This window comes from Oncorhynchus masou, chromosome 6 (assembly GCF_036934945.1).
Source record: "Oncorhynchus masou masou isolate Uvic2021 chromosome 6, UVic_Omas_1.1, whole genome shotgun sequence".
Classification (NCBI taxonomy): domain Eukaryota; kingdom Metazoa; phylum Chordata; class Actinopteri; order Salmoniformes; family Salmonidae; genus Oncorhynchus; species Oncorhynchus masou.
The window spans coordinates 38,981,788-39,006,910 of NC_088217.1; the positions used below are offsets into that span (position 1 = coordinate 38,981,788).

At 44.1% G+C, this 25,123-nt stretch overlaps 1 protein-coding gene across 2 annotated transcripts in view; it reads left to right on the plus strand.

Moving 5' to 3' along the window:
- LOC135542036 (immunoglobulin superfamily member 21-like) overlaps positions 1-25,123 on the plus strand; it is a 299,416-nt gene that overhangs the window by 186,991 nt on the left and 87,302 nt on the right. For both annotated transcript variants that reach the window (XM_064968619.1, XM_064968620.1), the window contains exon 4: positions 17,953-18,071. In XM_064968619.1, coding sequence (XP_064824691.1) covers positions 17,953-18,071 — 119 coding nt within the window. The remainder of the gene's footprint in view (positions 1-17,952; positions 18,072-25,123) is intronic.

Below are 25,123 nucleotides of genomic sequence, written 5' to 3' on the forward strand. Positions count from 1 at the left end.
CCGGAGTGATTATGTGTTATCATCTTTGCTAAATAAATACCGGAGGAAAGTGGAAAGCCTACTTGAGTGCACACAAAATATTTTGCTGCGTCAAACTCTCTCTTTAATATTTTATCTCTATCCAACAATGTCACCAAGTTTCTCAACACATAGAAACCCCATAATGCTCTGTGGAACAATCCCAATACAACTCAATAGGTTCATTCTATGATTATAATTATATGATTGGAAGGACAACATGTCAGTTCATACTGCAAAAGATTTGATTGGTTGGAGGACGTCCTCCAGAAGTGGTCATAATTACCATGCATGTCTATGGGAGGGGGTGAGTCCTACGAGCCTCCTAGGTTTTGTATTGAAGTCAACATAGCCAGGGGAGGACGGAAGCTAGCTATTCTCCAGCTGCACCATGGTGCTACCCCAGACAATGCTGTTGAAAGTACTGTAGACCTTCATTGCAAAAAAGTTATTTAATCAACTATTTGTAGATTTTTTTAATTATTTGAAAAAGGATGACTTTTTAATGTTTCACTATTTTTATTTTTATACTGAGGAGGATGGCCCTCCATCCAAATATATCTGACCAAATTATGAAAGACAATAATTGTACTGTTGAAATCCGTAAAGTCAGTGTGGAAGAAATTTAAAAAATATTGTTGTCTATCAACAATGTAAATACACCGGGGTCTGACAATCTGGATGGAAAATTACTGAGGATAATAGCGGACAATATTGCCACTCCTGTTTGCCAAATCTTCAATTTAAGCCTGCTAGATAGTGTGTGCCCTCAGGCCTGGAGGGAAGCGAAAGTAATTCCGCTACCTAATAATAGTAAAGCCACCCTATAGCAGACCAATCAGCCTGTTACCAACCCTTAGTAAACTTCTGGGAAAAATGGTTTTTGACCAGATACAGTGGGGCAAAAAAGTATTTAGTCAACCACCAATTGTGCACGTTCTCCCACTTTGTAACGGTAAATGAGTGAGGAGTAAGGCGCAGAGAGCATAGCATACGTGAAAAACACGCTTTAATGTCCAGAAAATCACAAGAACCTTGCCTGACGAAGATTCAGTCTCCTAGCTGATCGGATATACTCCAGGTTACGGTGGTCAGTCCAGATGAGGAAAGGGTGCTTAGCCCCCTCAAGCCAGTGTCTCCACACCTTCAGGGCCTTAAACATAGCCAACAACTCCCTGTCCCCCACATCATAATTCCGCTCCGCTGGCCCGAGCTTCTTCGAAAAAAAGGCACAGGGGCGGAGCTTCGGTGGCACACCCAAACGCTGTGAGAGCGCCGCTCCAACCCCAGCTTCGGATGCATCCACCTCTACTATGAACGCCAATGAAGGGTCCGGATGCGCCAACACCAGCGCCTCAGTGAACAGCGCCTTCAACCTACGGAAAGCTCTGTCCACCTCTGCTGACCACTGCAAATGCACCGGCCCCCCCTTCAGCAGTGATGTGATAAGAGATGCTACCTGACCAAAACCCTGGATAAACCTCCGGTAGTAATTGGCAAACCCTAAGAACCGCTGCACCTCCTTTACCGTGGTTGGAGTCGGCCAATTACGCATGGCCTTGACGCGGTCACCCTCCATTACCACCCCCGAACTGGAAATGCAATAACCCAGGAAGGAAACGGCTTGTTTGGAAAACTCACATTTCTCCGCCTTCACATACAGGTCATGCTCCAGCAGTCGTCCAAGAACCTTGCGCACCAAAGACACATGCGCTGTGCGTGTTACGGAGTAGATCAAAATATTGTATATATATATATATATATATATATATATATATATACACTATCACACCCTGTCCGTGCAGGTCTCTGAGAATCTCATCCACAAAAGATTGAAAGATAGCTGGAGCATTCTTTAACCCGTATGGCATGACGAGGTACTCATAATGGCCAGATGTAGTGCTAAATGCAGTTTTCCACTCATCTCCCCCCCGAATACGCACCAGATTATACGCACTCCTGAGGTCTAGTTTCGTGAAGAACTGCGCTCCGTGAAATGATTCCACTGCAGTAGCAATGAGAGGTAGTGGGTAACTAAAACCCACCGTGATGGAATTTAGACCTCGATAATCAATACACGGACGCAAACCACCATCCTTTTTCTTCACAAAAAAGGAACTCGAGGATACGGGTGACATGGAGGGCCGAATATATCCCTGTCCCAGAGCCTCGGTGATATATGTTTCCATAGCCAACGTCTCCTCCTGGGATAAAGGATAAACATGACTCCTGGGGAGTACAGCGTTACACTGGAGGTTTATCACGCAATCCCCCTGTCGATGGGGTGGTAATTGGGTCGCTTTCTTTTTACTGAAAGCGATAGCCAAATCGGCATACTCAGCGGGAATGCACACGGTGGAAACCTGGTCTGGACTCTCCACCGTTGTCGCACCGATGGAAACCCCTACACACCTGCCTGAACACTCATCAGACCACCCCTGGAGAGTTCCCTGTTTCCACGAAATAGTCGGATTGTGAATAGCCAGCCAGGGAATCCCCAGCACCACCGGAAACGCAGGTGAATCGATAAGGAACAGACTAATTTGCTCCTTATGATTCCCCTGCGTAATCATCTCCAAAGGAATTGTGGCTTCCCTGACCAGCCCTGACCATAATGGTCGACTATCTAAAGAGTGCACGGGAAAAGGGGGGTCTACTTTTACTAACGGAATCCTCAACCTCTGAGCGAGTCCGCGATCTATAAAGTTCCCAGCTGCACCTGAATCTACTAGCGCCTTATGCTGGAGAGAGGGAAAAAATTTAAGGAAACAAATTAATACAAACATGTGACCAACAGGAAACTCTGGGAGAGTGTGGTGCTTACTCACCTGGGGTGACCGAGGAGTGTTCTGCCTGCCTTCTCGACTCCTAGATGAACTCCTCCAGCACCGACCGGAAGTGTGCCCTCTCCGGCCACAACTGGTACAGGAGGAGCCTCCTCCTCCAATCTCCCTAGACGCGGCCCCTCCTAGCTCCATCGGAATAGGAGCGGGAGGGTCAGGAGGTGGAACGAACAGGACCCCTCCAGAACGTCTGCGAGCAGCTAGCAGATGGTCTAACCGGATCGACAGGTATATCAGTTCATCCAGGCTAAGCGTTGTATCCCGACAAGCCAGCTCCCTGCGGACGTCCTCTCTCAGACTACACCGGTACTGGTCTATCAGGGCCCTGTCATTCCACCCTGCTCCAGCGGCCAAGGTCCGGAAATCCAGAGCAAAGTCCTGCGCGCTCCTTGTCCTCTGCCTTAGATGGAACAACCTCTCACCCGCCTCTCGGCCTTCCGGAGGGTGAACTCCAGGTAGTTGCCCTTCGCTGAGTCGGGCCCGTTCCAAACAGCATTGGCCCATTCCAGGGCTCTACCTGTAAGGCAGGTGATGAGTACATTCACGCTATCCTCGTCTGAGGGAGCCGGCCGAATGGTGGCCAGGTAGAGGTCTAATTGAAGCAGGAATCCCTGGCTCCATCGTACTCCCTTGGAGGCGTAATGCGCAGAGCGCTGGAACCAGAACCCGCTGGGGGAGATGGTAGAGTTGCTGGTGGGAGGGTAGGTGGGGTAGTAGGGAGACCACTCCTCTCCCAATGATCCATCCTCTCCAACATTTGATCCATCGCTGATCCGAGGCGTTGGAGGATGGACGTGTGGTGAAGGATTCTTTCCTCCATCGTGGGAAGAGGGGTGGTCGCTGCTCCTGCTGACTCCATAATGTGGTGCGGGCTTCTGTAACGGTAAATGAGTGAATAGCTGTGGAGTCAGGCGCAGAGAGCAAAGGATACGGGAAAAACACGCTTTAATGTCCAGAAAATCACAAGAACAAAAATCAGGCGAACAACACGTGAAAAATAAAGGACAGCGAAAAAACCCGAAAATGCAAAACACTAACCACTCTAACACATACAGATAAACAAGCCTGCACAAACAGAAGCGGGCTGAACTAACTTAAATAGCCCCACCCTAACAACCAAACAAGAAACAGGTGAAACAAATTAGACAAAACCAAACGAACACAGAACAATGGATCGGTGGCAGCTAGTAGACCGGCGACGACGAGCGCGAGCGCCACCCGAACCAGAAGGGGAGTCACCTTCGGTAATATTCGTGACACACTTAAAAAGATGAGAGAGGTCTGTAATTTTCATCATAGGTACACTTCAACTATGACAGACAAAATTAGATTTTTTTCTCCAGAAAATCACATTGTAGGATATGTATTGAATTTATTTGCAAATTATGGTGGAAAATAAGTATTTGGTCCATAACTAAACATTTATCTCAATACCAGCAACAGCCCCAAAAGATCACTGCTCTAGAGGAGATCTGCAACATTTTCTGTAAGTCACACCTTATTTGTGACTTTCAGAAAACTTTGCAGATCTCCTCTAGAGCAGAGATGTTTTGGGGCTGTTGCTGGGCAACGCAGACTTTCAACTCCCTCCAAAGATTTTCAAATCAAATCAAATGTATTTATATAGCTCTTCGTACATCAGCTGATATCTCAAAGTGCTGTACAGAAACCCAGCCTAAAACCCCAAACAGCAAGCAATGCAGGTGTAGAAGCACGGTGGCTAGGAAAAACTCCCTAGAAAGGCCAAAACCTAGGAAGAAACCTAGAGAGGAACCAGGCGATGTGGGGTGGCCAGTCCTCTTCTGACTGTGCCGGGTGGAGATTATAACAGAACAAGATGTTCAAATGTTCATAAATGACCAGGATGGTCGAATAATAATAAGGCAGAACAGTTGAAACTGGAGCAGCAGCACGGACAGGTGGACTGGGGACAGCAAGGAGTCATCATGTCAGGTAGTCCTGGGGCATGGTCCTAGGGCTCAGGTCCTCCGAGAGAGAGAAAGAGAGAGAGAAGGAGAGAATTAGAGAATGCACACTTAGATTCACACAGGACACCGAATTGGACAGGAGAAGTACTCCAGATATAACAAATTGACCCTAGCCCCCCGACACATAAACTACTGCAGCATAGATACTGGAGGCTAAGACAGGAGGGGTCAGGAGACACTGTGGCCCCATCCGATGACACCCCCGGACAGGGCCAAACAGGAAGGATATAACCCCATTCATTTTGCCAAAGCACAGCCCCCACACCACTAGAGGGATATCTTCAACCACCAACTTACCATCCTGAGACAAGGCTGAGTATAGCCCACAAAGATCTCCGCCATGGCACAACCCAAGGGGGGGCACCAACCCAGACAGGATGACCACATCAGTGAATCAACCCACTCAGGTGACGCACCCCTTCCAGGGACGGCATGAGAGAGCCCCAGTAAGCCAGTGACTCAGCCCCTGTAATAGGGTTAGAGGCAGAGAATCCCAGTGGAAAGAGGGGAACCGGCCAGGCAGAGACAGCAAGGGCGGTTTGTTGCTCCAGAGCCTTTCCGTTCACCTTCCCACTCCTGGGCCAGAATACACTCAATCATATGACCCACTGAAGAGATGAGTCTTCAGTAAAGACTTAAAGGTTGAGACCGAGTTTGCGTCTCTGACATGGGTAGGCAGACCGTTCCATAAAAATGGAGCTCTATAGGAGAAAGCCCTGCCTCCAGCTGTTTGCTTAGAAATTCTAGGGACAATTAGGAGGCCTGCGTCTTGTGACCGTAGCGTACGTGTAGTTATGTACGGCAGGACCAAATCAGAGAGATAGGTAGGAGCAAGCCCATGTAATGCTTTGTAGGTTAGCAGTAAAACCTTGAAATCAGCCCTTTTCTATGGGATTGAGATTTGGAGACTGGCTAGGCCACTCCAGGACCTTGATATGCTTCTTACAAAGCCACTCCTTCGTTGCCCATGCAGTGTGTTTGGGATCATTGTCATGCTGAAAGACCCAGCCATGTTTCATCTTCAATACCCTTTTTATTTACCTTTATTTTACGAGGCAAGTCAGTTAAGAACAAATTCTTATTTTCAATGACGGCCTAGGAACAGTCGGTTAACTGCCTGTTCAGGGGCAGAACGACAGATTTTGTACCTTGTCAACTCAAGGATTTGAACTTGCAACCTTTCGGTTACTAGTCCAATGCTCTAACCACTAGGCTACACTGCCAAGTGGTTGCTGCCCCTCAGCTCCTTGCTGATGGAAGGAGGTTTTCATGAACTCCATTCATTCTTTTCTTTACACGGATCAGTCGTCCTGGTCCCTTTGCAGAAAAACAGCCCCAAAGCATGATGGTTCCACCCCCATGGTTCACAGTAGGTATGGTGTTCTTTGGATGCAACTGAGCATTCTTTGTCTTCCAAACACGACGAGTTGAGTTTTTACCAAAAAGTTATATTTTGGTTTTATCTGACCATATGACATTCTCCCAATCTTCTGGATCATCCAAATGCTCTCTAGCAAACTTCAGACGGGCCTGGACATGTACTAGCAGGGGGACACGTCTAGCACTGCAGGATTTAAGTCCCTGGCGGCGTAGTGTGTTACTGATGGTAGGCCTTGTTACTTTGATCCCAGCTCTCTGCAGGTCATTCACTAGGTCCTCCCGTGTGGTCCTGGGATTTTTGCTCACCGTTCTTGTGATCATTTTGACCCCACGGGGTGAGATCTTGCGTGGAGCCCCAGATCGAGGGAGATTATCAGTGGTCTTGTATGTCTTCCATTTCCTAATAATTGCTCCCACAGTTGATTTCTTCAAACCAAGCTGCTTACCTGTTGCAGATTCAGTCTTCCCAGCCTGGTGCAGGTCTACAATTTTGTTTCTGGTGTCCTTTGACAGCTCTTTGGTCTTGGCCATAGTGGAGTTTGGAGTGTGACTGTTTGAGGTTGTGGACAGGTGTCTTTTATACTGATAACAAGTTCAAACAGGTGCCGTTAATACAGGTAACGAGTGGAGGACAGAGGAGCCTCTTAAAGAAGAAGTTACAGGTCTGTGAGAGCCAGAAATCTTGCTTGTTTGTAGGTGACCAAATACTTATTTTCCACCATAATATGCAAATAAATTCATTACAAATCCTACAATGTGATTTTCTGGATTTGTTTTCTAATTTTGTCTGTCATTGTTGAAGTGTACCTATGAAGAAAATTACAGGCCTCTCTCATCTTTTTAAGTGGGAGAACTTGCACAATTGATTGCTGACTAAATAATGTTTTGCCCCATTGTACAATGCTATTTCACTGTAAACAAATTGACCACAGACTTTCATCATGTGTATAGAGAAGGACACTGAACAAGCACAGCACTTACACAAATGACTGATGATTGGCTGAAAGAAATTGATGATAAAATGATTGTGGGGGCTGTCTTGTTAGACTTCCGTGCAGCTTTTGACATTATCAAGCATAGTCTGCTGCTGGAAAATGTGTGTGTTATGGCTTTACACCCCTCTCTACATTTTGGATAAAGAGTTACTTGTCTAACAGAATACAGAGGGTGTTCTTTAATGGAAGCCTCTCAAACATAATCATGTTTACAAATGTCGAAGCAGGAATTCCCCAGGGTAGTTGTTTAGGTCCCTTGATTTTTTTCAATCATTACTAACAACATGCCACTGGCTTTGAGTAAGGCCAGTGTGCCTATGTATGCAGATGACTCAACACTATACAGGTCAGCTACCACAGTGACTGAAATGAGTGCAACACTTAACTTCTTGACGCTACCCATCCCTTTAGTGGGATAATTGTCATCAACAACTGCTGAATTGAAGCACCACATTCAAATAATATTACTAAAAATATTTATATTCATGAAATCACAAGTGCAATATAGCGAAACACAGCTTAGCCTTGTGTTAATCCACCTGTCGTGTCAGATTTTTAAAATACGCTTTACAGCGAAAGCAATCCAAGCCTTTGTGTAAGTTCATCGATCGCTCGACAAAACATTATGAAAACCTAGCATCAAGTAGCTTGGTCACGAAATTCAGAAGAGCAAACAAATGAATTGTTTACCTTTGATGATCTTCAGTTGTTTTCACTCACGAGACCACCAGTTTGTTCCATAAAGATTATTTTTATATCCAAAATACCTCCATTTGTTTGGCGCGTTATGTTCAGAAATCCACAGGAAAGAGTGGTCACGACAACGCAGGCGAAAATTCCAAATAGTATCCGTAATGTCCAAAGAAACATGTCAAACATTGTTTGTAATCAAACCTCAGGTTGTTTTTAAAATATATAATCGATAATATATCAACTGCAACTGTCTTTTTCAGTAGGAGAGGGAACGGCAATGGCTGCCCAAACTCTGTTGCGCAACCAAAATGCTGCTGGCACCCAGCCATACAATGATGCGATGTTATCGTTCTCGCTCATTTTTCAAAATAAAAGCCTGAAACTATGTCTAACGACAGTTGAGACCTTGAGGGAGCGATAGGAAAAGGAATCTGGTTGAAATCCCTTTACATGGAGCAAAGGCAGGCTGTGCAACATGGAGTTTTCAAAATAGAAGCCACTTCCTGGTTTGATTTTCCTCACGATTTTCCCCCTAGCTTCAAGAGGTTACCGACATCACGGTACACGTTCCCCAAGGGCACCCCCCCCCCCAAGCTCAACTCAAAAGATGGAGCACGGAATGCAAAACTATTCTTAGAAATATTTAACCTCCACTCATTAACAAGTCCAATAGCTCAAATGAAAGATAAACACCTTGTTCATCTACCCAGCAAGTCAGATTGCTAAAATGTTTTATGGCGAAAACATAGCACATATGTATATAAAACCACCTCTAGGACACATACAATATGTAGCCATATTGTCAAGCAAAAGACACAATCACAAACGCAGGATTAAAAGAAAAATAATTCACTAACCTTTTGAAAATCTTCATCAGATGACATTAATAGGACATGTTACACAGTACATTTATATTTTTTTCAATAATATGCAATTTATATCCATAAATCTCCGTTTACATTGAGCCATGTTCACAAAATGCTACAAAAATGTCCTGAGAAATTATACATAGCTCCGCCAGATAACGGCAGATAACAGCAATACACATCATAAACTTTGACTAAATATACATGTTCTACATATAGTTAGAAAGATACACTGCTTCTTAATGCAACCGCTGTGTTACATTTATTTTTAACGTTACAGAATTCATTCACTAGGCACTAATCTGAGACGGCACTCAGACATAAGCAATATTCCTCCGCTATGTTGGAGTCAACAGAAACATAAAATTACAACATATATATTCCCTTACCTTTGATGGTCTTCGATCAGAATGTAGTAGAAGAAGTCATACTTACCCAAAACATTGTTTCAATTTGTGTGTCTTTGTATTAGCATATGCTGCAAGTTCCAGCTGAAATGCTACCAAAAATTACTTCTGGTCACGAACAGTTGCGCATCAAAACTTCAAAATTACATATATATATGTCGACTAAACTGGTCAAACTAAGTGTAGAATCAAGCTTTAGGATGTTCTAAGCGTACAAAACAATTGGCGATTCGACCGTATGAACGCAACTATTCTCAGACAAAATGGAACAAAAGAATAGGCTGTATGCAATTGCGCCAGGACGCACAGATTATTTTCCAGTGACATGTCACTATTTTGCCCGCCAACCGGTCAAAGCTCACGGGATTTTCTCCATTACTCGCCCCAATTGAAAGAACACAGCACGCTGAACACACAGAAACTGTTCCCAGATCCGTAGCTGGTTGGGAAGGGTGAGGGTGATGACGTCAAAGTTGGGGTAACTTTCCTGATGAGAGAGAGAGTTTGGGAGAATGGCTGCCCTGTGAGTTCTGCTTTATATACAGACATCATTTGAACAGTTTTAGAAGCTTTAGAGTGTTTTCTATTCAATAATAATTATTATATGCATATATTAGCAATTTTGGACAGATTTGTTTTCTGTTTACTATGGGCACGCAATTCCTCCAAAGGGGGCAGTATTGTGCATACCCTTAACAGAGAGCTACGGTTAGTTTTGGAATAGTAGCAAGGAATGACTTCCTAAATATTACGTCCTAAATATTCCCAAAACTAAAAGCATTGTATTTGGGACAAATCATTCACAAAACCCAAAATCTCAACTACATCTTGTAATGAATAATGTGGAAATTGAGCAGGTTGAGGTGACTTAGCTACTTGTAGTAACCCTGGATTGTAAACTGTCATGGTAAAAACATATTGATACAAAAGTAGCTAAAATAGGGAGAAGTCTGTCCATAATAAAGCACTGCTCTACCTTCTTAACAACATTATCAACAAGCCAGGTGCTACAGGCCCTGGTTGTGTCGCACCTGGACTACTGTTCAGTCGTGTGGTCAGGTGCCACAAAGAGAGACTTGGGAAAATTGCAGTTGGCTCAGAACAGGACAGCACGGCTGGCCCTTAAAAGTACACCGAGAGCTAACGTTATTGACATGCATGTCAATCTCTCATGGCTCAAAGTGGAAGAGAGATTGACTTCCACATTACTTGTTTTTGTAAGAGGCATTGACAAGTTGAAGGTACCAAGCTGTCTGTTTAAAATACAAGCACACAGCTCAGACACCCTTGCATACCCCACAAGACATGCCAGTCTTGTCCAGAACAAGTCCAGAACAAACTATGGGAGGCGCACAGTACTACATAGAGCCATAACTACATGGAACTCTATTCCACATCAGATAACTGATGCAAGCAGTATAATCAGATTTAAAAAGCAGGTAAAATACACCTTATGGAACAGCGGGAACTGTGTAGTAACACAAACATAGGCACAGACACATGCATACACACACATGATAACATACACGCCATACACACATACGTATACATGGATTTTGGGTTGTAGATATGTGGTAGTGGAGTATGGGCCTGAGGGCACACACTTAGTGTGTTGTGAATTATGTAATGAATGCATTGTGATGTTTTTAAAATTAAATAACTGCCTTAATTTTGCAGACCCCGGGAAGAGTAGTTGCTGCCTTGGCAGCAACTTATGGGGATCCATAATAAATAAAAATATAAATACAAAACTAACTAAATAATAACACAGAACACACATACACACTTACATGAGATAAAAGTCCCTAGTGGACTGACAAGATATGATGGCTTGTTACACGTATGGAGAGGGGGGTACAGAGAGGAAGAGACAAAGAGAGACAACACTTGGATACATTTGGACCCTAAGCTCAATGGCATAGTAATACTTTGCACTTGAACCACAGTTCGTTCGGATAAGAAATGTGATGTATATATTTACGTGTAAATGTCTTTCTTTGTCGTCTCTCTGTTGAAACCAATCGATCCATCTCTGGGGAGTGGCTCAATGTAAGACGCTGGTTATCCACCAGAGGTCACAATTTTACATTTACATTTAAGTCATTTAGCAGACGCTCTTATCCAGAGCGACTTACAAATTGGTGAATTCACCTTCTGACATCCAGTGGAACAGCCACTTTACAATAGTGCATCTAAATCATTAAGGGGGGTGGTGAGAAGGATTACTTATCCTATCCTAGGTATTCCTTGAAGAGGTGGGGTTTCAGGTGTCTCCGGAAGGTGGTGATTGACTCCGCTGTCCTGGCGTCGTGAGGGAGTTTGTTCCACCATTGGGGGCCAGAGCAGCGAACAGTTTTGACTGGGCTGAGCGGGAACTGTACTTCCTCAATGGTAGGGAGGCGAGCAGGCCAGAGGTGGATGAACGCAGTGCCCTTGCTTGGGTGTAGGGCCTGATCAGAGCCTGGAGGTACTGCGGTGCCGTTCCCCTCACAGCTCCGTAGGCAAGCACCATGGTCTTGTAGCGGATGCGAGCTTCAACTGGAAGCCAGTGGAGAGAGCGGAGGAGCGGGGTGACGTGAGAGAACTTGGGAAGGTTGAACACCAGACGGGCTGCGGCGTTCTGGATGAGTTGTAGGGGTTTAATGGCACAGGCAGGGAGCCCAGCCAACAGCGAGTTGCAGTAATCCAGACGGGAGATGACAAGTGCCTGGATTAGGACCTGCGCCGCTTCCTGTGTGAGGCAGGGTCGTACTCTGCGGATGTTGTAGAGCATGAACCTACAGGAACGGGCCACCGCCATGATGTTGGTTGAGAACGACAGGGTGTTGTCCAGGATCACGCCAAGGTTCTTAGCGCTCTGGGAGGAGGACACAATGGAGTTGTCAACCGTGATGGCGAGATCATGGAACGGGCAGTCCTTCCCCGGGAGGAAGAGCAGCTCCGTCTTGCCGAGGTTCAGCTTGAGGTGGTGATCCGTCATCCACACTGATATGTCTGCCAGACATGCAGAGATGCGATTCGCCACCTGGTCATCAGAAGGGGGAAAGGAGAAGATTAATTGTGTGTCGTCTGCATAGCAATGATAGGAGAGACCATGTGAGGTTATGACAGAGACAAGTGACTTGGTGTATAGCGAGAATAGGAGAGGGCCTAGAACAGAGCCCTGGGGGACACCAGTGGTGAGAGCGCGTGGCGAGGAGACAGATTCTCGCCACGCCACCTGGTAGGAGCGACCTGTCAGGTAGGACGCAATCCAAGCGTGGGCCGCGCCGGAGATGCCCAACTCGGAGAGGGTGGAGAGGAGGATCTGATGGTTCACAGTATCGAAGGCAGCCGATAGGTCTAGAAGGATGAGAGCAGAGGAGAGAGAGTTAGCTTTAGCAGTGCGGAGCGCCTCCGTGATACAGAGAAGAGCAGTCTCAGTTGAATGACTAGTCTTGAAACCTGACTGATTTGGATCAAGAAGGTCATTCTGAGAGAGATAGCGGGAGAGCTGGCCAAGGACGGCACGTTCAAGAGTTTTGGAGAGAAAAGAAAGAAGGGATACTGGTCTGTAGTTGTTGACATCGGAGGGATCGAGTGTAGGTTTTTTCAGAAGGGGTGCAACTCTCGCTCTCTTGAAGACGGAAGGGACGTAGCCAGCGGTCAGGGATGAGTTGATGAGCGAGGTGAGGTAAGGGAGAAGGTCCCCGGAAATGGTCTGGAGAAGAGAGGAGGGGATAGGGTCAAGCGGGCAGGTTGTTGGGCGGCCGGCCGTCACAAGAAGCGAGATTTCATCTGGAGAGAGAGGGGAGAAAGAGGTCAGAGCACAGGGTAGGGCAGTGTGAGCAGAACCAGCGGTGTCGTTTGACTTAGCAAACGAGGATCGGATGTCGTCGACCTTCTTTTCAAAATGGTTGACGAAGTCATCTGCAGAGAGGGAGGAGGGGGGAGGGGGAGGAGGATTCAGGAGGGAGGAGAAGGTGGCAAAGAGCTTCCTAGGGTTAGAGGCAGATGCTTGGAATTTAGAGTGGTAGAAAGTGGCTTTAGCAGCAGAGACAGAGGAGGAAAATGTAGAGAGGAGGGAGTGAAAGGATGCCAGGTCCGCAGGGAGGCGAGTTTTCCTCCATTTCCGCTCGGCTGCCCGGAGCTCTGTTCTGTGAGCTCGCAATGAGTCATCGAGCCACGGAGCGGGAGGGGAGGACCGAGCCGGCCTGGAGGATAGGGGACATAGAGAGTCAAAGGATGCAGAAAGGGAAGAGAGGAGGGTTGAGGAGGCAGAATCAGGAGAAAGGTTGGAGAAGGTATGAGCAGAGGGAAGAGATGATAGGATGGAAGAGGAGAGAGTAGCGGGGGAGAGAGAGCGAAGGTTGGGACGGCGCGATACCATCCGAGTAGGGGCAGTGTGGGAAGTGTTGGATGAGAGCGAGAGGGAAAAGGATACAAGGTAGTGGTCGGAGACTTGGAGGGGAGTTGCAATAAGGTTAGTGGAAGAACAGCATCTAGTAAAGATGAGGTCGAGCATATTGCCTGCCTTGTGAGTAGGGGGGGAAGGTGAGAGGGTGAGGTCAAAAGAGGAGAGGAGTGGAAAGAAGGAGGCAGAGAGGAATGAGTCAAAGGTAGACGTGGGGAGGTTAAAGTCGCCCAGGACTGTGAGAGGTGAGCCGTCCTCAGGAAAGGAGCTTATCAAGGCATCAAGCTCATTGATGAACTCTCCGAGGGAACCTGGAGGGCGATAAATGATAAGGATGTTAAGCTTGAAAGGGCTGGTAACTGTGACAGCATGGAATTCAAAGGAGGCGATAGATAGATGGGTAAGGGGAGAGAGAGAGAATGACCACTTGGGAGAGATGAGGATCCCGGTGCCACCACCCCGCTGACCAGAAGCTCTCGGGGTGTGCGAGAACACGTGGGCGGACGAAGAGAGAGCAGTAGGAGTAGCAGTGTTATCTGTGGTGATCCATGTTTAGCTGGCCAGCTAACCTAGAAAATCGCTCTAGGCTACACAATTGTCTTAGATACAAAGACGGCTATGTAGCTAGCTAGCTACGATCAAACAAAACAAACCGTTGTACTGTAATAGTTACTACAGTGCTGCTATTCGGGGCTAGCTGGCTAGCTACGTTAGAAGAACGACAATAGCTGGCCAGCTAACCTAGAAAATCGCTCTAGACTACACAATTGTCTTAGATACAAAGACGGCTATGTAGCTGGCTAGCTACAATCAAACAAATCAAACCGTTGTACTGTAATGAAGTGAAATGAAAATGTGATACTACCTGTGGAGCGACGCGGAATGTTGACCGGGTAGTTGGAGTTCAATTCGGTAGAGGTTGGCTAGCTGTTGGCTAGCTAGCTAGCAGCATTTCCTACGTTAAGGACGACAAATAGCTGGCTAGCTAACCTCGGTAAATTAAGATAATCACTCTAAGTCTACACACTCTAAACTGCACAATTATCTTGGATACGAAGACAGCGAAGACAACTATGTAGCTAGCTGACACTACGCTAATCGAGTCGTTCAGTTGAGTGTAATAGTTTCTACAGTGCTAGTGGACAGTGGATGTTAGCTAGCTGCTTAGCTAGCTGCTGGGCAGATACGTTAGGACGACGAAATACGATAATTATGCAATGTTGAGCTTCTTTGATAGTGAAGTGTTTGTTTGACAGATACTTCAGATGCATCAGTGATAGTCTGAGATGAGGTTTCTTGCTTCCAACCTCATGACTTTAGTCAAAGTTCTAGGTCTCTTTACATGCACAGCTGCAGACTGTCAAATGTTCTGGTCTAGTTTTTAGCTTATTCTCACATGTTGCGTGGTTTCAGAGATTCTAACCATTTCAAAGTGTAGCCACCACTCCATGCTTTCTGGTCTGGTAGTTTCAGCCATTTGTAACGTCCGGCTTACACTGTCCGTCTGCTTGGTCTAATGTAAATTTTGTTACCAAGGCTTTTATCCTCGTGTAAAAAGGGGGTGTTCCATCACGCCAACACAATGTCCGTGCTCACTTGGGCATGGTTACTGACTGAGCAAAAGTTTTGAAGAATAAAATCACATTTCTACCTTCACAAAAGTACTCTCATAATTAATCATATTTTTTATACAACACTTAGATGTAAACTTGATAAATAGAATGTACACTTTCAGAGTTGCAGTTATTTCATTATACCTGTTGGAAGGTGAACCTTCACCCCAGTCTTAGGTCCTCAGGACTCTAGAGCAGGTTTTCATCAAGGATATCTCTGTACTTTGCTCCGTTCATCTTTCTCTCGATCCTGACTAGTCTCTTAGTCCCTGCTGCTAAAAAACATCCGCACAGCATGATGCTGCCACCACCATGCTTCACCTTAGGGTTGCTACCTGGTTTCCTCCAGACATAATCTTGTTTCTCATGTTCTGGGAGTTTTTAGCTCCCTTTTGGCAAACTCCAAGCAGGCTGTCATGTGCCTTTTACAGAAGAGTGGCTTCGATCTGGCCACTCTACCGTAACGGCATGATTGGTGGAGTGCTGCAGAGATGGTTGTATTTCTGGAAGTTTCTCCCATCTCCCAGAGGAACTCTAGATCTCTGTGACCTAGGTGACCATCTCTAGGTGACCATCGGTTTCTTGGTCACCTCCCTGACCAAGACCCTTCTCCCCTATTGCTCAGTTTGGCCGGGCAGCCAGCTCTTGGAAGAGTCTTGGTGGTTCCATTTAAGAATAATGGAGGCCAATCATGTTCTTGGGAACCTTCAATGCTATGGACATTTTTTCGTACCTTCCTCGGATCAGTGCCTCGACACAATCCTATCTCGGAGCTCTACGGACAACTTCATGGCTTGGTTTTCGCTCTGACATCCACTGTCAACTGTGGAACCTTATACGGACACGTGTTTGCCTTTCCACATCATGTCCAGTCAATTGAATTTACCACAGGTGGACTCCAACCAAGTTGTAGAAACGTCTCCAGGATAATCAATGGAGACAGGATGCAACTGAGCTCAACTTCGAGTCTCGTAGCAAAGGGTCTGAATACTGTAATGTAAATAAGGTGTTTCTGCCATTTTTTAATTTTATAAATTTGTAAACATTTCAAACAACCTGTTTTCTCTCTTTTATTATGGGGGGATTGTGTGTAGATTGCTGAGGGAAAAAACGTAATTGATCAATTTTACAAAATAACAAAATGTGGAAAAAGTCGAAGGGTCTGAATACTTTCCGAAGGCACTGTATGTTTCCCATTTCAATAAATCCCCTTGAATTGAAATTGAATTGAGAGAGCAAGAGAGAGTGAGAGAAAGTCAAAGACAGAGCACAAGAGAGAGAGAGACAGAGAGTGAGAGAGAGGGCAAGAGAGAAAGAGCAAGAGAGAGACCAAGAGAGAGCAAGATAGAGAGAGAGACAAAGAGAAGAGATGTGCTGGACTGGAGTCACATGGCAGTTGGTGGACACAGCTCGTGGAGCCAAATTCGTTGAGAGGGATGCGAGGGTAATGCCAGCATAGGTATCACCGGTGCCAGGGCTCATCACAACATAATAATCACAGTTTGACAAAGTGCCCTCAAAACTAGAATTAGTGGGGTGAAATTGCATGCTACTCCTAAAGGAAAAGGTTGTTTTTTTGTGGTCATCTTTGTTAATATTCATTTGTGAAAAGAATTCCAGTACAATGCATATCTGGTCAAGATTCATAGCATGTGATCTGGCATGATGAAAAAAACGTTCGGCTAAATCAGAGCAATGTTTATGAGATGCACAGCGGAGTCCACTGTTGCCACCTTTCAATACAAATCAGCCTACTGTCAGTCAATCATCACGTGACTATCATCTTGGTGAAGTTGTTTAAAGCTGGAGGTCTTTTTTGAAGGCAGCATTAACACAGCCCTGTCATGTAGTAGTAGTAGGTTTAATTGGTTTCTTGCAACCATAGACTGAATTGTACACCAATTTACAATCATAACATCAATCATATACTGTCAACTGTAATTATCAAATAGTAAAATCTTAATCTAGCAAACACTTTATAAAATAGAATGTTAATGTGACTGCCACTGAGGTTCTATCAGTCAGCATCTGCAGCCGTGACCCAATGGGGACTCTTGAAAGTGACTGTGGACATGTTCTCTATATGGGCTGGGGGTGTGAAGGGTGCATGATTGCCCCACACAGGGTTGACTGTTCACCAACAGAATGATCACCTCTTACCCTCCACACTACACACACACACTCAGCACTGCTGAACTCATTAGAGTTCCGGCGCTCTGGGTGCCCTGCCGTTGTTCCAACAGAGTTCTCCACCTGAAACCGTCGGGCAGGAAGGACAATTGTTCCCATTTTGTGGTAATGAATCACAGGGCCTTAATGCTACTGGTAATGTCTCACTTTGATTGTTGCTGTTGACACATTAGTTGGGCACAGAATACAGATTGAGCTTCTAGACCTTTCAAAAATGGTCGTATCATATCTGCTGGCTGGCTGAATAATTGTTTGGTTTCATTTATTTCTCCACACAAACATGGAGGCTTTACTCCTGAAAAAGAATGAGGTTTTGGTAAAATTATTTATTCCTGAATTCAAACAAATTGAGTGTTCTGAGTATGTCTGCTGTTCACCTCCTTTCAACATCATTCAATAGGGACAATTGGAGGAAAAGCAGGAAAACAATAAACGACAGTGTCATGCAATTTGCAAGTGGATTGAATTATCTGAAAATGTCCAAACTATTTCCTGTGAAAATTATATATTATGAAAAAATGTCTATGTATTTCATTTTTATTCAAATGTTTGCCTCTTCTCTGCAGGCTCCCGGAGGTACGGATCTCGGACAATGGACCGTATGAATGCCACGTGGGCATCTACGACCGAGCGACGAGAGAAAAGGTGGTCTTGGCATCAGGAAACGTCTTTCTCACCGTTATGTGTGAGTCATTTTTACTCTGTAGTCAGCCTGTGACTGTGAATATGCAAAAATGACTAGCTCTGCTCTACTCTGACATCCTGCAACATTAATCAGTTCTATCTCTTGGGTGTTCTGCTGTCTTTCTAACGGGATTGACTTTAGATAGCTAGAAATGGAAGAAATAACACATTATATAAGATAAATATAAAGGGGAAATACTTTAAAGCAGCAAAGAAATGACAAGAAATCTACATTGGCACTCCTTGTGAGTGAAGGTAAGAGACAGCCATGATGATAGTGGGACTGCTAGAGGAATGTCTAAGAGATTCAAGAGTAGACAGAGGCAGTGTTTTTTGGAGATTGTACTATATCATGCTGTAACACAATTTCACTCTCCCTTCTTCAATCCCAAGTTCCATACGGCAAACATGACTGGAGCAACAACAATAAAAAAAATGTTTTTAAACTGAACCATTCCCCTCTCTAATGCCATCTAATGCTGCCTCTGAGACCACTACTAGACAGGGATTTGAACCAGTCTCAGTCTGTATAATTGCAAACCTACCCTATTTTGGAGAATTACTTGTTTCTTTGTTCCCATGTTTCTGTCAGTGACCTGAGGAGCTGCTTCTCTCGCTCCCTCCCTTTGTAGTAATTGTTGGTGCAACTTTCTCTAATGACAGCTGGCTCACTTCTCTCTGGTGTTTGAAGTCCAGCAGCAAGGATTTCTATGTACAGCCTATCGCTAATTACCAACAGTAACATTTCTCGCAACAACATGAGAGAGAGAAACACAAGGACATAATTAGTCCATTTGTTCATTTCGTTCCCTCACCGTATTGCCTGCCAATGGCTCTTGACATTGGGCTGCAGGTGTACCCAAAGACTAGTTTTGGTTCTCAGAGCTCCTCCGCTGACCTTCACTTTCCCATAATAACATTAAACCATACAATATACAAGAAATACCAAACCAGATGAACTCTTCACAGACCTAAGCGAACAGAGCTTTATCAATGGGAGAGGATTCACCCAAGTTAACCCCTTAATCATTAAGGGGTGGTGGTCAAGATATAAGAATGATATAGCCAGGGGAAAGTGTGGGAACTCTCTCTCAGCTGGGTGTTAAATCTCCCCTGGTGGAGGAGAAGAAGAATGGCCTCTGGCATTGTGGCTAATTGCCGTCTAAGCTGAAACAGAATTATTCATAACCTATTAGTGTGCCAAGTTCACTGGGAAGTGAGAAAAAAAGGAAAAGGGAGAAAGAAAGAAAATGAGAGAAAAAAGTAAATTAATAGGAAGCAGTTTTTTTAAAGGGCTTCATAAATAAGAATTATAATTTTAATGAATCCCCTGCCAAGAAATTCAATCACTCAGTTTCAGAAGGCCAAACCTCGAACTCTTGGTACTTCTGCCACTCTCCTTGACTCAAGGAAAGTTTATGTTCTTTACTTTTATCCTCAACTGTGTAAATTCACAATGGTTTGGTAATGCCTCAAGGCATGGGAGACTATTGCCTTGAGGATTATTAAGGCAATGCTATTATAATCAATGGTTATTGACAGTTAACCACTAAAACTATATCTCAAAGGTATGCTCAAGATAACAAAAAACTTGTTCCTCTGATGTCTCTTTTCTCCATTGGAGTAAAATAGTTCACGGGTTAGAGAGTGCTGGAGAAAACATTTGAGTCATCTTATGGTTAAAGCAATGTTGAAAAAACATATACATTTGACAGGGCATGTCCAACCATTATGAAATATCAGAAAATTAACATAATCTCCTATTCAGCAGTTCATCTGTAGTTTAACATGGCCATGCAGTTACTTCTATATACTTTGATCTTGCAAACTTGTTGTAGGGTGACAATGCATCATATTCATTGCTACAGCTGCTTCCTCTTTGTCCTCTTTATTGGTTGGCTAGTGCTCTGTCACATACAGTATTATGCGTAAAGATTTGATTCAGTGCATGTGTTTCTTACATCTCTCTACTGAGCCCATAGTTCCAGTGGAAATGTAGCCAGACAGGGAACATTTTAACACCAATACAAGTGATCTTAAAACGATCACCAGTTCAATTTTATCTCACTTGAGCAAATTATGACATCACTTAAATCCAAGAGCTGGGTTTTGAAATGGAAATCAGAGAACCCTTGGGTACTGTAGATCTCAAACTGTATGACCTCTTCAGTCATTTTGAATTAATTTATTTTGTCCATATTTGAATAACTAATGAATCATGGGGTATAGAAAAGTAATTTAGTAGACATGTCAAATGAAAGGGAAGTTTCAGATACAGTGATTGGGTTGGTTTTGATGTTTTCACAGCACCGGAGGTTCAGTTACTGACTGCTACTAACCACAAAAGATTAAAGAATTTCATTTTACTAGCGACATATCAATCTCCTGTAAATCGCATGCAAAGGTCATAATTCCAGACATTGCTAAATGAAAAAAATCAATAGCTTTTTTCCCAATGGTAGAAATAGAGTCGTTATTTGTTATTACCTCTGTGACATTTCAAATATTAGGAGTAGTAATTTATGTCTTAGAGATCAGACTGACCTTGGCTCAGAACGCCAATGCAGCTATTGTTTATCCAGCATGTACATGTGGTTGTCCAGCACCTCAGAGGAACCTTGAGAGCCATATTAAGACAACTGTCTATTGATCTGTTGACCTCCTGTGTTTCAAGTGTCGGTTATAAAACACATCAGCTGAATGAATGTCAGGCTTAGATTCACCTTCTTGATGAAGAGCATCTCGGCGACATGCGCTGGGTTTAAACGGCATGTCAAGTAATCCCTTGTTGTAACCTTTGCAGGGCACAAATATGGAATTTAGAGGATACCCTTCATCAGGCAGCAGGGCAGTTATTTACAGTTGATTCGGACATTTACATACACTTAGGTTGGAGTCATTAAAGCTAGTTTACCAACCACTCCATAAATTTCTTGTAAACAAACTATAGTTTGGGCAAGTAGGTTAGGACATCTACTTTGTGCATGACACAAGTCATATTTCCAACAATTGTTTACAGACAGATTATTTCACTTATAATTCACTGTATCACAATTCCAGTGGGACAGATGTTTACATACACTAAGTTGACTGTGCCTTTAAACAGCTTGGGAAATTACAGAAAATGATGTCATGGATTTAGAAGCTTTCCAAACACCTGAAGGTACCACGTTCATCTGTACATACAATAGTATGCAAGTATTAACATCATGGGACAACGCAGCCATCATACCGCTCAGGAAGGAGACGCTTTCTGTGTCCTAGAGATGAACGTACTTTGGTGCGAAAAGTGCAAAATCAATCCCAGAACAACAGCAAAGGACCTTGTGAAGATGCTGGAGGAAACAGGTACAAAAGTATCTATATCCACTGTCAAACGTGTCCTATATCGACATAATCTGAAAGGCCGCTCAGCAAGGAAGAAGCCACTGCTCCAAAACCGCCATAAAAAAAGCCAGACTACGGTTTGCAACTGCACATGGGGACAAAGATTGTACTTTTTGGAGAAATGTCCTCTGGTCTGATGAAACAAAAATAGAACTGTTTGGCCATAATGACCATCATTATGTTTGGAGGAAAAAGGGGGATGCTTGCAAGTCAATGAACACCATCCCAACCTTGAATAATGGGGGTGGCAGCATCATGTTGTGGGGGTGCTTTTTTGCAGAAGGAACTGGGGCACTTCACAAAATAGATGGCATCATGAGGTAGGAAAATTTTGTGGATATATTGAAGCAAAATCTCAAGACATCAGTCAGGAAGTTAAAGCTTGGTTGCAAATGGGTCTTGTAAATGGTAGGTGACCCCAAGCATACTTCCAAAGTTGTGGCAAAATAGCTTAAGGACAACAAAGTCAAGGAATTGGAGTGTCCATCACAAAGCCCTGACCTCAATCCTATGGAAAATGTGTGGGCAGAACTGAAAAAGCGTGTGCGAGCAAGGAGGCCTACAAACCTGACTCATTTAAACCAGTTCTGTCAGGGGGCTTGGGCCAAAATTCACCCAAATTATTGTGGAAGCTTGTGGATGGCTACTCACGGCAGGGTAGCCTAGTGGTTAGAGCATTGGACTAGTAACCAAAAGGTTGCAAGTTCAACTCCCTGAGCTGACAAGGTACAATTCTGTCATTCTGTCCCTGAACAGGCAGTTAACCCACTGTTCCTAGGCTGTCATTGAAATTATGAATTTGTTCTTAACTGACTTGCCTAGTTAAATAAAGGTTAAAAAAAACAACAACATTTGACTCAAGTTAAATGATTTAAAGGAAATGCTACCTGATTTTAATTGAGTGTATGTAAACCTGTGAACCACTGAGAATGTGTAGAAATAAAAGCTGAAATAAATCATTCTCTCTACTACTAATCTGACATTTCACACTCTTAAAATAAAGTGTTCCTAACTCACTGAAGACAAGGACATTTTACTAGGATTATTATTTTTATTTTATTTCACCTTTATTTAACCAGGTAGGCTAGTTGAGAACAAGTTATCATGGCAACTGCAGCAGAGTACTGGAACGAAAGGCGGCCAAATGAGGTGTTGGCTTTAGGGATGATCAGTGAGATACACCTGCTGGAGCGCGTGCTACGGATGGGTGTTGCCATCGTGACCAGTGAACTGAGATAAGGCGGAGCTTAACTAGCATGGACTTGTAGATGACCTGGAGCCAGTGGGTCTGGCGACGAATATGTAGTGAGGGCCAGCCGACTAGAGCATACAAGTCGCAGTGGTGGGTGGTATAAGGTGCTTTAGTGACAAAACGGATGGCACTGTGATAAACTGCATCCAGTTTGCTGAGTAGAGTGTTGGAAGCAATTTTGTAGATGACATCGCCAAAGTCGAGGATCGGTAGGATAGTCAGTTTTACTAGGGTAAGTTTGGCGGCATGAGTGAAGGAGGCTTTGTTGCGGAATAGAAAGCCGACTCTTGATTTGATTTTCAATTGGAGATGTTTGATATGAGTCTGGAAGGAGAGTTTACAATCTAGCCAGACACCTAGGTACTTATAGGTGTCCACATATTCAAGGTCGGAACCATCCAGGGTGGTGATGCTAGTCGGGCATGCGGGTGCAGGCAGCGATCGGTTGAAAAGAATGCATTTGGTTTTACTAGCATTTAAGAGCAGTTGGAGGCCACGGAAGGAGTGTTGTATGGCATTGAAGCTCGTTTGGAGGTTAGATAGCACAGTGTCCAAGGACGGGCCGGAAGTATATAGAATGGTGTCGTCTGCGTAGAGGTGGATCAGGGAATCGCCCGCAGCAAGAGCAACATCATTGATACAACATCATTGATTAAATGTCAGGAATTGTGAAAAACTGAGTTTAAATGTATTTGGCTAAGGTGTATGCAAACTTCCGACTTCAACTGTATATACCCATGAACAATGAGATGAACTCTAAGGTGTATAGGACTAATTACTCTCTCATCCTATAAAACTGGGATACCTTCTTTAATTAAGAACTGTAATTAAGCACTGTGTATATTTAGCTACTCATTTATAAACGGCTTGGATTAATGACCTTCCAGTCATTCCCAAACACAGCAACGCCTGCAGACACAGCAGTAAGGGTTAAAGCTCAGAAACACCGGTAGATTTGTCAAACATTTGCTTGTCGACAGTATTTAGCGCCTCTGAACAGGGAGTCGGCAATCAATCTCTTTTGTGTTCACATAGCATAGACCATGCAAGTTGTCAGCCACTCAGCCTTGTTTAAATACTCCAAACCAGAAGGTGGCAGTAGCATTGTTTGGCAATCCATATCCGTGAATATTGCTTATGTTCTAGAATCGAAGCTATCTACGATAATGTTGCTATTCTGTAGAAAGCCCTTGTTGATAGTAGCCAGATGGTCACAGCCAGCCCCAAAAAACAGCAACAATGGGTGCCCCAGGACAGAGTTTGGGAAACCCTGCCATAGCATACTTTGCATATGAAGTGTGACTGGCTCATCCATGGATGTACGGAGATAAGACCTTCTTTTTCCCTTTTATTTTTGGCTCCCTCAAGTGGGGGTTTGTTCTCACTGATTGGCTCAAAGTCACTGACGAGCATTGCGATTTTATAAGTATACTCTGTAGGTTTGTTGCTATCGGGTTGACAAGCAGCAGGTACAGCTTTTGTTCTAGCAAGAGAAGGAACAGCCTCCTTCTGTGATAAGTACCTATCGGCAGTATATTAGCAGTGAGATTCTCGGTATGTTTCATGCTTTATAGCGGTCAGAGTTTAGGGATAGCGGGGCAGTGGGGTATGATTGGATGGCTATGGGGCAGCTCCTCCCCCTGTGCCCTGGGCCTGTTAGGAGATGAGAGAGCACCTCTATCCCATGCCTGACGTAAGGAAGGACTCGAACACAATGGGCTAATCATCATCCGCTCCTGAGAAAGACTCCGTTTATGCCAGATTCATCACATGCATTAGGAAGTGTATGCCACCACACTATGCATAATGTGCCTAAGGTCACCAGCACACAGTGTCCTTGATGTAATTATCCATTACGGTCTCTCTGATCCACTCCTCTCAAGCCATATAACTAATCACGTACCAACGTTCCTCTGGCTGTTTTGTCTGTATCATATTTTAACTAGTCACACTAATGCACACAATTGTTTTTTACTTTATTGTACTCACTAGTAAGAATAAGAATAAAAACACATGTGGGGGGGTACACATACAGTAAAAAATAATTGGGGACAAGAGCCATAATCTCAATTTGTGGGAATGAAATAGAATAAATCACATCCACTAGATTCCTCAGAGTTGTAATTTATGAAAAGTAATCCTGGAAAGATCATATTCAATTTGTCTGTAGCAAAGTGACGAAATCTGTTAGTACAGTATCATCAGTAAGATTAGCGGTTTGGTACATCAGGCTTGCTAACTCTATACTATAGTTTAATTTACCCATATATAATTCACTATAATATTGTCTGGTTAAGTACATATGCCTCCTACCTACACAAATGACTCATCATGCAAAATACATTTTACCATACTAATTACCTGTCTCCACCTGCACCTCTGTGAAATTCAAGATTTTCTCTATTTACAACATG